The following is an 18,946-nucleotide window of genomic DNA, read 5'->3' as shown; positions in this document are numbered from 1 at the left end:
CAACAGTTGAAGTTTAGCCAAATTATATTGTACTTTTATCTTACTTTCACCAAATAATTCTACTAATGACATCAAATGTTGTTAAGTGTTTCCTTCTCTGTACGTTCTTTTAAAGTATCAGTTGAAAATAATTCAAAGTCCAGTTCAGTATGTGTCACAAAATGTTTCTTTCCAATACAGTAACAGTAACAAAATATTTTTTACCTCAATAAAAATCATTTGTAGTCTTTCGCACTTCGTAAGTTATGGCAGGCCACTGCAACTGCACCAATCAACGTAAAAATCAACTTAAACTTACTTTTACAAAATATGGCGGTAGCTAACAGGAATAAATTGTCAAAAATTACTTTCACAACAACTTACCTTTCACTAACATTTCACATAACATTGTTGTATGATATACGTCCAAATATATCAGAACTCTAAGTCATATCTCTATACAAAAATTTGTCATATTCTCAGTTTTGAAGAAGTTTAAGCCCAATTTAACTTCCCAAATTAAGCATTATCAAAAACTAGGCCCGCCATGGCCAAGCGCGTAAGGCTCGCGACTCGTAATCCGAGGGTCGCGGGTTCGCGCCCGCGTCGCGCTAAACATGCTCGCCCTCCCCCCCGGGCGAGCGTTATAATGTGACGGTCAATCCCACTTTTCGTTGGTAAAAGAGCAGCCCAAGAGTTCGCGATGGGTGGTGATGACTAGCTGCCTTCCCTCTAGTCCTACACTACTAAATTAGGGACGGCTAACACAGATAGCCCTCGAGTAGCTTTGTGCGAAATTCCAAAACAAACAAACAATCAAAACTACTCACAGCTTCCTCTACTAACAAAGAAATTGCAACTTAAGAAAACCAACATAAACATGCTGACAACAAACAATATGATGCAAAATATTTCTTTATATTTTGTTACGTAATCAATAAATAACGTACCCAGCACTGCCTTTATAGGTATGACTACAGAACAGTTATTTTTATTGTTTTTTGTTTATTTCGCATAAAGCTACACGAGGGCTATCTGCGCTAGCCGTTCCTAATTTAGCAGTGTAAGACTAGAGGGAAGGCAGCTAGTCATCACCACCCACAACCAACTCTTGGGCTATTCTTTTACCAAGGAATAGTGGGATTGACCATAACATTATAACGCCCACACGGCTGATAGGGCGAGAATATTTGGTGCGACGGGGATTCGAACCCGCGACCCTCAGAGTATATTTTTATAGTAAGGATTAACTTAAGCAGTATAAAATAAAATTCCTCTATAGTTTATAATCAATAACATTAAGTCAGTACATTGTCTCATATTTTATTAATCTTCGAATATATTCAGCAATCCTTAAAAAGAGTAATTCATTAGTTGACGTTAAATTACACCTATAAAACAGCGCTACTAGTGATGTATTTGGAAAAAAAAAAGTTAAAGATTTACATAGGCCAAAAAATTCGCAAAGTTTTGGATTTCCTCAAGGTGTGGGATAATAATTACCGTACTTTACGCCTTGTAAGACGCACTTTTCTTCTTAAAAATACCTTGAAAAATCCCAATGTGTCTTCCATGACAAAGTGATAGATTAAGGCAAGAGGTTAGCTTAGGGTCTACTCAAAACGGGTCGTAACTCATTACTTACCAATTACAAGTATTTTAAATAGCATAAAACATTCAATTTAACTAATATTGTCGGTATACTGTGAAGAATATGATGTATTTGACTGGCATGTTTTGAATTTCGCGTAAAGCTACACGAGGTGTAAGACTAAAGTGTAAAACTAGAGGGAAGGCAGCTAGTCATCATCACCCACCGCCAACTCTTGGGCTTCTCTTTTACCAATGAATAGTGGGATTGATTGTAACGTTATAACGCCCCCACGGCTGAAAGGTCGAGCATGTTTGGTGCTACGGTGATTCGAACCCGCGACCCTCAGATTACGAGTCGAACGCCTTAACCCACCTGGCCAAGCCGGGCCCTGTATTTATCCAGTAGGTTGAAAAAAGGTCAACGCTGCCTCGAGGTGTTGCTGAGCCAAACTATTTTTTCGTAGAATTGTCTTTTCAAAATTAGAAAGCGTCTTCCATGTAGCGTCTTACAAAGCGTAAAGTACAGCAGTTTTGTTTATTTTTTATACAAATAAAATTAGCACAATTTATAAGCTAGAGTAGTTTATAAACTAGACTTGATTCATTTATAATGAACCTCAATATAGTATCAATAGTATTGAAAGCAAAACAAAGAAAATCCAGTTGTTAGACAAAATTAAAAATTGATCACATTTATTCTTCATATAATTATTAATTCCTAATATTATTATTGTTTCACAACTCTACACAAAATGCGGCGATGAATATTTTACTAAAGCGTGGGCCCACCCACTAAAATATTCTTTCGTAGGTCATTTGAATATTTTTGTGTTGGTTCTTGAAAGAGAAGGAGATATTTAACCAGTATTTTTCATCGCTAATTGTCAAGTTTCTCTTCGAAGCCATTCAAGTACCGAATGTGCTTGGCGAATGTTAAAAGCGTTTACATGAAATCTGAGGCATAAAATCACCTGGCTAAGTTGGGTGGAGAGAAAAAAAACAAAACAAAAAACATTGAAGCAGTAAACTATTAAAATCATGTAACATTAAACTGAACGCACGTGCATGTATGTAGCTTACAAACTTTATTCTACATACACAAACATGAAAAGGGAACAGATATCATCATTAAAATACAGAAACAAGTTGAATCAAAACTGACAAATTATGTTTTCAAACCTACAGCTAGTTACTCTGAACAACAAATAATAAAGGCTTTTATTATTTTATCAAGTTTCAAATCCCTACTTCGACTCCATGTCTAGAGCATTTATTAATTTTTATGGAGTCAAAACATGGATTTTTAGTTTGAGAAAATAATGTAGACACCATCTCTAACCTAGTTTGTTTACACTTTCATTAAAGGTACTTTGTAGGTTTAAAAAGCATCATCTTTGTGTTTTGATTAAATTTGTTTCTGTACATTTTGACGAACCCTATTATTCCCCCCTTTTTAAATTAACATTTGTCTTAATCTTGTATATTAGTTAAAAAACACAACAACCCGTGTTTATTAAGAGAAAAATATACATTTCTATTGTCTTGGAGAAAGGCATTTCGATGTTTTATTTTCATTGTCGATAATACATTTAAAAACAATAACAGAGAGATAATTTGTATTTTACTTTTGAAGTCAAAAAAGGATGGTGAGATTTTTTCCCAGTCTTCGTTTCGTTACTCAGTAAGTTCCAACCAAAGCGGATAAGAGTTCAACATATGAGGGAGGGTTAAAACAACACCAGGTACGAAACAGTCTTTAGCTGAAAAAAGCACGTTTGGTGGTTTGTGATTCCCGTGTGAAGAGGAGTAGAGCCCAGGGCTCGTTAAAGAGTTGGATTAGGGTTAAGTAAAGTACGGGCTACATGATGAGGCATTTTCCTTTTTCTGCCCATGGATTATTTTTCTTGTCAGGAGCGTGAATCAATGGGTCAGTTCTTTCGTTCTCTTCGATGTATTCCCGTAGCCTAAAATATGAAAACAAGAGTATATATACAACACAAGGAGATTTCAATAATTTGAAACACTAGAACATATACACACTTTTAGTCAAGCAAATCTTAAAAATATCAAACTCGATAACGTATATATACAACACAAGGAGATTTCAATAATTTGAAACACTAGAACATATACACACTTTTAGTCAAGCAAATCTTAAAAATATCAAACTCAATAACGTATATATACACCCTACTATCTGTTCGATAGACAGGAAGACCTTTAAAGAAAATTAAACATAGTCTATACATACGTTGACGACTACCTTATCCCACACAATACATTATGATAATAATAACGTTTTATTGTCCGAGGTAACGTCATACTGTTACTGTTACAATGTATCATCGTATCGTACAGTACAAAATCTGAGACTTTTCGTTTAGTTTGTTTTGAATTTCGCGAAAGCTACACGAAGGCTATCTGCGCTAGCCGTCCCTAATTTAGCAGTGTAAGACTAGAGGGAAGGCAGCTAGTCATCACCACCCACCACCAACTCTTGGGCTATTCTTTTACCAACGAATAGTGGGATTGACCGTGACATTATAACGCCCCCACGCCTGAAAGGGCGAGCATGTTGGGTGTAACGGGATTCGAACCCGCGGCACTCGGATTACGAGTCGAGTGCCTTAACCACGTGGCCATGTCGAGTCCTAAGATGTAACAAAGTTTTCTAACCACTAGATTACTTTTTAATAGAAAACCCGAAGTTAAATAAGAGTATCATCCCGCTATGATCATTATATTGTACTTTAGTGCAAAACCAGAGATGAAAGACTGTCTTAAAACTACTAGAACTACAGCAATAACGTTGTACAAGACGTAAGCTTTAAGATTTTCACAACCCATTAATAACATTGAATTATTTTGAAGTTGTAAATCAAGTAGAATGTTGTTTTATAATAAGGGTGGCTGTTGCACTGTGTTATAGTACAAACTGTTGAGACCACTGTACTGTGTTATAGTACAAATCAATGGGACCACTGTACTGTGTTATAATACAAATCAATGGGACCACTGCACTGTATTATTGTACAAGCAATTAGGACCACTGCACAGTGCTATAATACAAACTACTGGAACCATTGAACTGTAATATAGTCCAAACTACTGGAACCATTGAACTGTAATATAGTACAAACTATTGGGACCACTGTACTATGTTATTGTACAAACTATTGGGTCCACTGTGCTGTGTTGTTGAATAAAGTGCTGGGACCACTGTGCTGTGTTGTTGAATAAAGTGCTGGGACCACTGTATGGTGTTATAGTACAACTACTGGGACCACTGTACTATGTTGTAGTAAACACTATAAGGACCACTGTATTGTATTGCAGCACAAACTATAAAGACCATTGTATTGTGTTATAGTGTAAACTGTAAGGACCACTGTGCTTGTTATAGTACAAATGATAAGGACCATTGTATTGTGTTATAGTGTAAACTGTAAGGACCACTGTGCTTGTTATAGTACAAATGATAAGGACCACTGTGCTTGTTATAGTACAAATGATAAGGACCATTGTACTGTGTTATAGTACAAATTATAAGGACCACTATACTGTGTTATTGTACAAACTATAAGGATCACTGTATTGTGTTATAGTGCAAACTATAGGGACCACTGTGCTTGTTATAGTACAAATGATAAGGACTATTGTACTGTGTTATAGTACAAATGATAAGGACCATTGTACTGTATTATAGTACAAATTATAAGGGCCACTATACTGTGTTATAGTATAAACTATAAGAACCACTGTACTGTGTTATAGTACAAACTATATGAATCACTGTAATGTGTTATAGTGTAAACTATAAGGACCACTGTACAGTGTTATAGAATAAAGCAGTGGGACAACTTTACTGTGCTGTTGTAGAAACTCTGAGGTTACAGAATGTATTACAACTACTGGCACCACTGCATTATGTTGTACAAACCTTAGGTTACAGAAGGTATTAGAACTACTGGTATCACTGCACTATGTTGTACAAACCTGATATTACAGAATGTATTATAATTACTGGCACCACTGCACTGTGCTGTTGTACAAAACTTTAAGTGATATAATGTATCATATCGATTAACTCTTTAATTCAACAAGACACAGAGATTAAACTAGTTTTCTAAATCAGTATGACACACTGTGATTTTCCTAGTTTCTTAACTTACTTTGAGAAACTGTTATTCTGGCAGTTTTCTAATTCATTTTGACATACTATAAATCTGCCACCTACATAACTCTTATGTAGTACACTATAAACTTGCCACCTACTTAACTCTGACACACTATAGATTTGCCACTTGTTTAACTCAATTTTACACCTTGATTCTGCTAGTTCCCTATTTAACTGTGACCCACTATAAATCTAGGACCTTCCTAACTTTATGTGACACACAATGATTCTGCCACTTTTCTATTTAACTGTGACACACACAACTTCCTGTGACTCTGCCAGTTTCCAACTCATTCTGATACACAGCAAACACTCTCATCTCAATGTGACATGCTGTCATTTATGACAGTTTCCTCTCTCACTGTGTCTTGCATGATTAGTGACAGTTATTATTACTGTGCATCCTGATTTTCGTTTACAAAACTCATTACTTAATTGCCATAAAACAAGCAATGTTTTGTTACATGTCTAATATTTGTTTGATGAACTAAGATCTACCATAAATCAAGCAATGTTTTGTTACATGTCTAATATTTGATTGATGAACTAAGAGTTACCATAAAACAAGCAATGTTTTGTTACATGTCTAATATTTGTTTCATGAACTAGATCTACCATAAAACAAGCAATGTTTTGTTACATGTCTAATATTTGTTTGATGAACTAAGAGTTACCATAAAATAACTAATGTTTTGTTATATGTCTAATATTTGTTTGATGAACTAGATCTACCATAAAACAAACAATATTTTGTTACATGTCTAATATTTGTTTGATGAATTAAGATCTACCATAAAACAAGTAATGTTTTGTTACATGTCTAATATTTGTTTTGATGAACTAAGAGCTACCATAAAATAACTAATGTTTTGTTATATGTCTAATACTTGTTTGATGAACTAAGAGTTACCACAAGACAAGTAATGTTCTATAATAATTATCAAAGATTAATTACTTTTCTTTGAATTTCATTAAAGCAATTTTTCAGTAAACTAAACAGGAAAAAAACAAATAAAGAAGCCTAATTTATGTTACCTGTTTGTCATATAAAGAAACATTAAGGTTATTAGCATGTGAATACTCCTGTTATAGTGTGACAAAAATAAAGGGTTTTTAATTTGTTTCTTCAAACATGCCAGTGTCTATGTCATTAACACTTTCATTCTAATGACCACTAGTTTCAACACCAAGTCATAACAGAGACAAATCCCTGAATGCCTAAAAACAATAAAAACAGCTCATTAAAGTTCCAGGGTTTACAGAAAGGGAGAAAGAAAACAGAACTCTCTTTTGTTCTAAACGAGAAGTACAGATAGTTCATCAGAACTTTATTAGTGTGGAAATCAACAGTGCTCTTTGTGATGCAAATGGAGTTGGTTGGAACCTTATTAGAGTAGAAACCTTATAGTAGTGGTGTTACCTTATTATTGTGAAGACTACATAAATCGTTTTTAAGAGACCACAAACAAAAGTATCGAATCTCCATGACAAACCATAAATCATAACTTTTCACCAAATTAATTAACATGTGGTTTCTTCATAGGTAACAAAGGTTATGAAAATTTATTGGGAATAATCTCTTATGTTCTTCTCTGGTATTAATACTATAATTATTTATTATTAACATAATATTTAAGTGCTGTATCAAAACCTGGGTGTGCTATTAATAAAGCATTTGATTCATTTCTTACTCTCACATAAAGTTTGCTTGTTTTTATTAAGGCACAAAGTTACACAGAGAGCTATCTGGGCTCTGCCCACTTAGGTATTGATACTTGGTTTCCAGTGTTGTAAGTCCAAAAACATATTGTTGTGCAACTGAGTTTTCTCACATAAAGATTTTTTAGTTTGGGATTTGTGTGAAAACACCACTGACTACATTCCTGGGATCTCAAATAAATACCTTTGTAGTGCCTGTTACAAAATAAGAGTTCATAAATGAAAGAAGAAAAGTGTGAAAAGTGAAAGCAGGAAATTGATAGACAGAATAAAGTAAAGAAAACAATATGCAGGAAATAATGAAGTAATCTTTATTAGACAGATGATAAGAAAGAGAGAGAGAGAAATTTCTTCAGAGAGATTAAGAAAAAGCCAAAGGTACAAAGTGAGAGATAAAGAAACCTTTTTCATTAGACAAGAAATAACTGGAAATTGAGCAAGAAAAGGAAAGAAATTATCATTATATTATAATTGATGGAAAATACACAAAATGAAAATGAATGCATAAGGTGATAGAAATGAAAGAAACTATCAAACATATGATAAAGAAAGTCTGAAGGATGCAGGAAGGAAGTAAGAAATCCTGTTAAATTAAAAAACCATGAAACAAACCAAGTAGACGTTTCTTTAACCTTAGGATAGATAGTATACATCTGGAAAAACAACAGTGAAACAATAATACCTGCTAAGTTTTATTTTATTCTTTTACTTACCTGTAGGAATGTTTGTTTTATTCTTTTACTTACCTGTAGGGAATGTTTGTTTTATTCTTTTACTTACCTGTAGGGAATGTTTGTTTTATTCTTCTACTTACCTGTAGGAATGTTTGTTTTATTCTTCTACTTACCCGTATGGATATTTATTTTATATCTTTCACTTACCTGTAGGAGTGTTTACTTTATTCTTTTACTTACCTGTAAAAATGTTTATTTTATATCTTTTACTTATCTGTAGGAATGTTTATTTTATTCATTTACTTACTCGTAGGAGTGTTTATTTTATTCTTTTACTTACCTATAAGAACGTTTATTTTAATCTTTTACTTACCTGTAAAAATGTTTATTTTATATCTTTTACTTACCTGTAGGAATGTTTATTTTATTCTTTGACTTACCTGTAGAAATGTTTATTTTATCTTTTAATTACCTGTAGGAATGTTTATTTTATTCCTTTACTTACCTGTAGGAGTGTTTATTTTAAATCTTTTACTTACCTATAGGAATGTTTATTTTATTCTTTTACTTACCTGTAGGAGTGTTTATTTTATTTTTTTACTTACCTGTAAAAATGTTTATTTTATATGTTTTACTTATTGGAACGTTTATTTTAATCTTTTACTTACCTGTAGAAGTGTTTATTTTATTCTTTTACTTACCTGTAAAATGTTTATTTTATATCTTTTAACTTACCTATAGGAATGTTTATTTTATTCTTTTACTTACCTGTAGGAGTGTTTATTTTATTCTTTTACTTACCTGTAAAAATGTTTATTTTATATGTTTTACTTATTGGAACGTTTATTTTAATCTTTTACTTACCTGTAGAAGTGTTTATTTTATATCTTTTACTTACCTGTAGGAATGTTCAGAGGCGTAGCTAGGGTTTTCAGCGCCAGAGGACAAAGTCAGTTTTCACGCTCCCTCGTGACAAAATGTAAGCCATAAGAGGGTCCGTCATGCTTTCCCGGAAATTTATGAGTTTTAGAACATGAAAACCTGCATTTCGTGGCGTATTTTTAGGGTATGAAGGAGATGAAAAAGTGAAATAATTGGGGGAACAACGGTACTTTGAAGATATAATTGAATAACAGAGAAGGACAGAATCAGAAACAAGAATGCATATAAAAGAATTAATGCAGAATTATTTTATACTAAAATAATAGTCAAATATAACATTGCGAAAACTTAAAACATTACGTTGAATATAGTAACCTGAAAAGTTAACATAAAGTAAAAGAAATAGTTTAATATAATGCTTTGGATGTGATTATGTAACTTCAAAGAGAAATTCTTGCCTTTGCTGCTGCAAATTTATCGATTAGTTTCTCAAAATTTATGCTGTCAGTAACCTCTCGCTCCGCACTCAGCAAAGCCAAGGCTGACAATTTTTCCACTGACAATCTCATGGCGCTGAGGCCATGGTAGCATTCCGAAAACTGGATCACGTAATAGACAATTTACCGACTTTGATCAGTGAAGTATCTATGTAATGTGCGTTGTGATTACTGATTTACAGCATATAATGTTACATTTCGCAACGTTTGCACAATGTTACATAACAACGTTGATTATTCACTATGAAGTGACTGCATTTTGACGTTTTCATAACGTTTAGACAACTTAATAGAAAAATGTGACCAATTACGACGTTGTGGTAACGTTACATAGCAACGTCCATTATTCGTCAGGAAGTGACGTTGCAGTCTGACGTTTTTCAACGTTTAGATAGTGTTTTGGTATTATGCGACCAAATCACAACCAAGTTGTGGCAACATATGACGTTGCAACTCCCAAATATGGGACACTGGGCATTAATTGGTTAAGAGGGGAAAACATTTCATTCTGAAATTCATTCCTAATTATGTAACATCAACTTGGTGCCCCCCCCCGATGCTGCGCCCGGGGAAAGATGTCCCCCCTTTCCTCCCCTAGCTACACCACTGGAAATGTTTATTTTATTCTTTTACTTACCTCTAGGAATGTTTATTTTATCTTTTACTTATCTGTAGAAATGTTTATTTTTTTACTAGCACTGATAAATGACAAGAGGAATCACAGTGGTTGTTAACTAGGGTTAGTGTATTAGTCTACATGTGCTGGGATGTTTGTAATGTATTATGTCTTATTCTCATCAGAAATATATAGGAAACTCTGTGCCGAACAGTAAGCCTATCTCTGTAGAAACTATCAGGTCAGGAGTCTCTGCGTGGTACAGTAAGTCTACTAAAGAAATTATCAGGTCAAGAGTCTCTGCATGGTGCAGTAAGTCGACTGTAGAAACTATCAGGTCAGGAGTCTCCATGTTGTGTAGTAAACCTATGGTGTAGAAACTATCAAGTCAAGTGTATTTTTTCATGTTATAAGCCTGCTTATCTTGAAACTATCAAGTAAAGTGTATTTTTCCATGTAGCAAACCTGCTTATCTAGAATCTATCAAGTCAAGTGTATTTTCTCATGTGATAAGCCACTTATATAGAAACTATCAAGTCAAGGGTATTTGTTTTATGTGGTAAGTCTGATTATCTAGAAACTATCAAGCCAACTGCATTTTTTCATGTGGTAAGCCTGCTTATCTAGAAACTATCATGTCAGTTTTCTATTGGGTAGAAACAATTATATTGTGTCTCACTGTATTATGTGGTAAAGCTGCTCATGTATAAATTATCAGGACAGATGTCTTTATGACAAGTGTAAAAACTATTATGTATAAATTATCAAGACAGATGTCTCTGTGTTATGTAGTAAGACTGTTGTGTATAAATTATCAGAACAAATGTCTCTTGTCGTGTGGTAAACCTGCTTATGTATTAACTATCAGGAGAGGTGTCTATTTTTTTCTGAAATCACAACAAACTCCTCAGCTAAAAGTCATCACAAACGAATTTGAAACTACATTAGTAAAATTATAGAAGAAAGTTTGAAACTAAATATTTACTAGAATAAACCGTAAAAAGTCTGAAACTACAGTAATGTTTTGGAGCAAAACTGTTGAAGCTAAGTCAATCTACTCGTAAATTTTCGTATACAACTTTCTAATTAGTAAAATTATATCCCAAACAAGTCTAAAGCTACAATAAATTTGGATAATACTATTAAAAATTACAGTAAAATTATGCATTGTACTGTATTTTGGTATAGGAGTTGGATAAAAACGCACATTATAATTAACGATATTTTGTTTCTAATTCAAATTTATCATGAAGATTTCTTTAGGAATAAGTTCAGTCTACATTTATTTTTCATAAAAATCAAACACTTCATGAATTATGAATGTGACATAAAATGTTCAGTTGTAATTCTATTGACTGAAATATGTCTCATGAAAGAGTTCCTGGAAGAAGGATGGAACGAAACATTTGACCTCACTGTTATCAACAGTATTTCACTGAAGAATGGATGCCATCACTTCTGAGAGGTACTTCTTTTAGAATTTATGTTTTTTGAGGAATTAAATTAAACAAACCACAAAGTATCAATTATCATTCATTGTATTTTTTTCGTGATGAACGAAGATAGAAAAAAATGCAATGGAATGTTCTGTTCTGGAAACCATTGGACTCGAGATACAGAATGTCACGTAACTATATAATTACCAATAAATGCACAAACGAGGAAAGTTATTATCTAATATATATTCATAGTAGAGAATGGCTATTTTTCCTTCAGCTCTCCATACTACAGCCTCAAACTCAAGTTAAAATAATTTGGAAAAATACGTTTTCTATTCGTACGTTTTGATAGCTGTATTTATTGTAGCCACTGGCAGACAGAGAGATACGCGACATGGTTCCATGTTTCTACCGGTAAACACGTTCACTGCTCACGCTCTTTTCGCGTGTTTTATTGAAATGAATCATGAAGACTGCACTGAAAATTCAATTTCCGAGTAAAAACATGTTCGACGTTATGAAGGAATTTGAGTGTGACAAACCGTTAAAGGTTGAAATAAACAGTATCTTATCTGTTCATTCACTAATAATAAAACCAGCAGAAATCATCACTGTTCGTACATTTTAACAGTATCTCACATTTATTATTTTAACTGTAGTTGCTCCTTCATTGCACTATATTTTGAAACTTGGAAGTACATATTACAGAAGTCAATGTCAAAACACCTTTGCGGTCTGACGAAAGATCAGCCGTCCCCTGGTAATAAAAACACTTTTAGCTTTACTTTCATTTATGACACCCCGTCCAAATGAAACAGCACAGACAAACCATTGTGTGGCTTTGTGCTTCACTACAAGAAAAACAAAATCCAAGAAAAGAAACCATTTAAATCTTCTAACTATCATTTTCAGATAAATTTTCTCCTTCAGAGAAACAAAACTAGAAATGGTTGACATTCTTTAAGTCTAGATACACTCAGTTTGTCATCTCTACTAAACAAACACAAGAAAGGGTTGACGTTGAATAAGTCTAGATACACTCAGTTTTTTAGTTTGTTAAACTGTTTAATAAAAAAACAACTACCTTCATGTGGTCAGCTATTGGTCAGTTACCTCTTTCTTTCTTTGTGAACCTGACGATGACCAAAGAAGGTCGAAACGTTGTTCGCTCCTCTACATAGCGCTTTCTCTATTCATACCAGCCGTTTTTACATATATATTTTTCTCTACAAGTAGGTTTTCTCGTCATCACGGAAAATCAGTTTTTCTCAACTTATTCTGTGAATTTAGACATAATATCAATATAGCACTAAGTCTCAAATAAGTGAACTTTCATAATGCTGTACTTATAATTGTCTGAACCGACTTAAAATATTATTATTAACACGTACTCAGAAATGACTACAGATAGTGTTCAAAATTTTCATTAAAAGAGTCGAAACGAAAACAGAAGCGTGAAAAAAAAAGAAAATACAGTTTACAAACGAGAACCAAAGTAACAAAACAAGAAACACAGCCAAAACCAAAACTAAAGTACCATGACAAGAAATGAAGTGTAAACACAAGACATGAACTGCCTTAACACGAGCTAATGTATCAAAACAAAAACGGAAGTACCAAAACAAGGCCTTGAATGTCAAAGTAGAATTAATATTTCGGAACTAGAACTGAAGTACCAGCACAAGGAATTAAGTATCAAAAAGAGATTTGGAGTATCAAAAATATAATTAATAAATGAGAACAAAAATTGATGCACCAAAACAAGAAATGAATTTACTAAATGAGGCCTAGTGTGTTCAAAACAAGAAATGAATTTACTAAATGAGGCCTAGTGTGTTCAAAACAAGAAATGAAGTGACTAAATGAGGCCTAGTGTGCTTAAAACAAGAAATGAAGTGACTAAATGAGGCCTATTGTGTTCAAAATGAAACTTGAAGTTTCTAAGCTAGAACTAATCTATGAAAACGAGATATGGAGCTTGAAAACCAAAATTAATGTATCAAAACAAAAACGGAAGAACCGAAACAAGAAATGAATTTTCAGTATGAGATCGTGAGTGTCAAAGTGAACCCTAAAGTATCTTAGCTAGAACAAAGTGTCAAAAGGAGACTTGGAGTGTGAAAACAAGAAATAATACGTCAAAACTATAATCGAAGTACCAAAACGAGAAATAAAGTGTCAAAACAAGAGCTAATATTCCAAAACCAGAATCGAATTACCAAAGTACCAAGACACAAAAATGAAGTATTAAAATACCGTCTAGAGCATCAAAAACTAGAGATAAAGTGTCAAAACTAAAACTAAATTACCAAAACAAGATGTGTCAAAACGAGACCCGACGTGTCTAACATAGAACTAATATGTTAGTAAAAAAATTGAAGTATTCAAAGAACAAATGTTTGTTTGTTTAGAATTAGGCACAACATTACACAATGGACTGTCGTTGCTGTGCCCACCATGGGTATCCAAACTTGAATTTTAACGATGTGAGCCTGCAGACATACCGCTGTGCCATTGGTGGGTTACAAGAAATGAATTATAAAAGTTAGAACTGAAGTGTCAAAATAAAACCTGGAGTGTAAACTATAGCTAGAGTTTCAAAGATAGAACTGAAGTGTCAAAACAAGACCTGGAGTGTCTAAACTATAGCTAAGGTGTCAAAATTATAACTGAAGTGTCAAAGCAAGACCTGGAGTGTCTAAACTATAGCTAATGTGTCAAAGCTAGAACTAAAGTGTCAAAACAAGACCTGGAAAGTCTAAACTATAGCTAGAGTTTCAAGGTTAGAACTGAAGTGTGAAATCAAGACCTGGAGTGTCTAAACTATAGCTAATGTGTCAAAGCTAGAACTGAACTGTCAAAACAATATATGGTTAATGAGCCAAAGTTAGAACTAGGGTGTCAAAACAAGAACTGAAATGTCTAAACAAGAATGAAAGTATGAAAAGGTGAACCGAACTGTCAGGTTCGTTTTAAAGTAAAGAAGCACTTTAAGGCGCAATAAAATCGTGTAAAATTAAGATAGTGATAATATAGTTAGTTCATCTTAGTTTCAAAACTTTATTATTTTATTCAGTAATGACGAGAAAACCCACTTGTAGAGAAATCCCAACCAGCCGTTTTACACATATATTTAATATTTTATTATTTATTGTAACAAGCATGAAAGATCCCCTTCATAAAGATCTTTCCCGTTGTCAAGCCACTCGCTGCCAAGAAGCTAGTTAACCTCAAACGCACTGAAATGAACTAAAACTGTAAACACATTGAAGGTGTCCTTACGAAAATCAAATTCAGACAAGTGTTGTAAGGTTAAATTTATATGCAACCACACAAAACCTTCTAAATGAATAAATTATAGAGATAAACAGATGGGTGGAGGATATATCTTGACAACATTTGCTACTTAAGTCAGTTTAGAATATGAACATTCTAAATACATCTCATGGTGTCAACGAAACATAGCAAACCTCTAGCATCGCTCAGAAAAAGAAAGATAAACAGTTTTCAGGCACGAAATCAATACAGTTACGTGATCTACTTACGCTTGTATAGATTTTGACAAAGGCCACCTCTCCATCTGGGCTTGATGTCGCATATTTTCAATTTGTTTCTTCAACACGTCCTTGTCCATTTCAACCCCTCAGATGCATTAGTGGTGTCGGTTGACGTAGAGATCCAGCCTTATATAAAACAAACTAGCCCACAAGAGGACGCTAACGTCGAAAAATACAAAACTGATTTTAAATAATTTCAAATAATAAGACTGTGAAAACAAGTTTAAATACAAATAAATTATGTTTATAATTATTTTGTTATTATTATTTACATAACACAGAACATAAAAAACTAACAACTGAAAAACTCTAGAAACACAAACAGCAAGAAGAACTCAAAGTTCTACTAAGAATGTTTGTGAATATCCACAACCGAGAAACGTTAACAACAATATCAAGCCAAACTGTTTGTTGTACTGAGAATGTTAAAATGTAAGCAGTTTATTTTCCTGTTTTTACAGAAAAGCATTCGTCTACCTGAAATGAGGGAGGATAATTTGAAATTCAACTTATATTAAAATTTATCTTTCGTAAAGGATAGAGGCTCGTCTGTACTTCATCAAGGAGAATTTGCCTAACTCAACAAACAGAAGACAATCTATCTTTTTAGAAATAATAGAAATTTGTCTTTTCGCAAGGATACAAAATAAAATGTCTTTTTGGAATTATGGGAATTAATTATCTGTTAAGGACAGATTACAAATACTGTCTTTTTCAGTTTCATTGATACACGCAAAAGGAAATGCAACAACCTGATTGATATAGAATGATAGCAAACGTTCTTACTGACAAAGGATAAAACAAAAGTGGTTGGTAGAGAATGACAGAGAACAGTCTTACTGATACAGGATAAAATAAAATACCATAAAAGATATAGAATGACAGAGAGCACCCTTACTGACACAGAAAAAACACCCTGGTTGATGCAGAATGACAGAGAAGACTCTTACTGACACAGGATAAAATAAAACAACCTGGTTGATATAAAATGATAGAGAACACTCTTACTTACAAAGGAAAAAACAACATGGTTGATAGACAATGATAGAAAACACTTTTAGTGACACAGGAAAAATAAATCACACGGGTTGATATAGAATGAAAGAGAGTACTCTTACTGATACAGGAAAAAAAAATAAACTGGTTGATATAAAATGACAAAGAAGTTTCTTACTGACACAGAATAAAAGGAAACAACCTGGTAGATATAGAATGATGAAAAACACTTTTACTGAAACAGGATAAAATAAAATACCCTGGTTGATACAGAATGACAAGGAACACTCTTACTGACACAGGATAAAACAAGGTGGGTGATATAGAATGATAAAAAACACTTTTAGTGACCCAGGATAAAATAAAATACCATGGTTGATATAGAATGACAAAGAACACTCTTACTGACATAGGATAAAAGGAAACAACATGGTTGATATACAATTATAAAAAAGTGTCTTACTGATACAGGATAAAAGGAAACAACCAGGTTGATATAGAATAACAGAGAACACTCTTACTGATACAGGATAAACCAACTTGGGTGATAAAGAATTAAAGAAAACACTCTTATTTACACAGGATAAAAGGTAACAATTAGGTTGGTATAGAATGACATCGAACACTCTTAATCACATACGATAAAAGAAAACAACGCATCCGATATAGAATAACCTAGAACGTTCTTACTGACGCAAGATAAAAGGAAACAATCTCGTTCATATGGGATGAGAGAGAACAGTCTTACTGGTAGAAAATCAAATAAAAAACGTGGTTAATAAAGAATAGCAAATAACACTCTCACTGACATAGGATCAAATAAAACAACCTCGTTCATATATATTGACATAGAACAGTCATACCGACACAGGATAAAATAAAACAGCCTGGTTGATATAGAATTTCAGAGAACACTCTTACTGACAGAGGAAAAAAACAACATGGTTGATAGAGAATGATAGAAAACACTTTTACTGATACAGGATAAAACAATTTGTTTGATATAGAACGATAGAGAACACTCTTACTGACACAGGATCAAATAAAACACTATGGTTGATATAGAATGACAAAAAAAACTCTTACTAACAGAGGATAAAATAAAATACCCTGATTGGTATGGAATGACACTGAATACTCTTACAAACATAGGATAAAAACAATGTGGTTGATATAAACTGATAGAGAATACTTTTACTGACACAAGATAAAAAACAACATGGTTCATATAGAATGACAAAGAACACTCTTACTGACACAGTATAGATCAACTTGATTGATATAGAATGACAAAGAACACTCTTACTAAAAGAGGATAAAACTACTTGGCTGATAAAAAATTATAGAGAACACTTTTACAGACACAACATAAAATGAAACCACGTGGCTGATATAGAATGACAGAGAACACTCTAACTGACACAAGATAAAATAAAACAACCTGTTGATATAGAATGACAGAGAACACTCTCACTGACACAGGATGAAATAAAACACTTTGGTTTATAGATAATACCATTGAACACTCTTCCTTACACAGAATAAAATAAAACATCCTTGTTCATATAGAAATAGAGAGAGCACACGTCTGACAGAAGATAAAAGAACCTGGTTGTTACAGAATGACAGAGAGCACTTGTCTGACACAGGATAAGAGAACCTTGCTGTTATAGAATGATAGAAAACACGCTAACGAAAAGAGGATTAAAAACCACGTGGTTGATATAGAACGAGAGAGTACACTCTTACTGACCAGGAAAAATCAACCAGACAGATATAGAATAACAGAGAACACTGTTACTGGCACAGGATAAAATAAAGCAACCTCATTAATATATAATAATAGAGAATACCCCTACTGACAGAGGATAATATGAAACAACCTGTTTTTTTTCGAATGACATAGAACACTCCTACTGGCACAGAGTAAAAGGAAACAATTAGGTTGATATAGAATGACAGAGAACATTCTTAGTGACACAGAATAAAACAATTTCGTTCATATAGAACGACAGCGAACACTCTTACTCACGAAGAACAAAATGGAACACCCTGGTTGATATAGAATGACAGAGAACACTTTTACTGACCCAGGATAAAAGAAAACAATATGGTTGATACAGAATGAGAGAGAACACTTTTACTGACGAGGGAAAAATAAAACATGTTGATATAGAATGATAAAGAACACTTTTTCTGACACAGTATAAATTGAAACGATCTAGAGAATATAGTACGACAGAGAACACTCTTACTGACACAAGATCAAATAAAACACCCTCGTTGATATATAATGACAGAGAAAACTCTTATTCACACAGGATAAAGTGAAACAACTTGATTGATATAGAATGACAGAGAATACTTTTACTAAAGGAAGATAAAATAACTTGGCTGATAAAGAATGACCGAGAAAACGTTTATAGACACAGGATAAAATGAAACCATGCGGTTGATACAGAATGACAGAGAACACTCTTACCTGCATGAGAAAAAACAAACTGGTTGATGTAGAATGAAAAGAACACTCTTACTCACCCAGGATAACACAAAATACCCTGGTTGATACAGAATTACAGAGAACACTCTTACTGACGATGGATAAAAGAAAACAACCTGTAGATATAAAATGATACAGAACACTCTTACTGATACAGGATAAAACAACTTGTTTGACATAGAACGATAGAGAACACTCTTACTGACATAGGATAAAATAAAACATCATGGTTGATATAGAATGACAAAAAAAAACTCTTACTAACAGAGTATAAAATAAAACACCCTGGTTGATATGTAATGACAGAGAACATTATC

General features: G+C 33.3%; 1 protein-coding gene across 1 annotated transcript in view; it reads right to left on the bottom strand.

The window, feature by feature from the left end:
* Nucleotides 1-3,104: 3,104 nt before the first annotated feature.
* The window catches only part of LOC143238989 (guanine nucleotide-binding protein subunit gamma-e-like), a 37,916-nt gene continuing 22,074 nt past the window's right edge, over nucleotides 3,105-18,946 (bottom strand). Inside the window, exons 2-3 of the mRNA XM_076479689.1 lie at nucleotides 15,122-15,292; nucleotides 3,105-3,536 (exon numbers count right to left, since the gene is read on the bottom strand). Coding sequence (XP_076335804.1) covers nucleotides 3,431-3,536; nucleotides 15,122-15,210 — 195 coding nt within the window. The 5' untranslated portion in view covers nucleotides 15,211-15,292 and the 3' untranslated portion in view covers nucleotides 3,105-3,430. The remainder of the gene's footprint in view (nucleotides 3,537-15,121; nucleotides 15,293-18,946) is intronic.

The sequence above is a fragment of the Tachypleus tridentatus genome, chromosome 13, assembly GCF_004210375.1.
Source record: "Tachypleus tridentatus isolate NWPU-2018 chromosome 13, ASM421037v1, whole genome shotgun sequence".
NCBI classification, from domain to species: Eukaryota; Metazoa; Arthropoda; class Merostomata; order Xiphosura; family Limulidae; genus Tachypleus; species Tachypleus tridentatus.
Note: the sequence above shows the minus strand (reverse complement) of the source record. Positions and strands in the feature narration are given on the sequence as shown.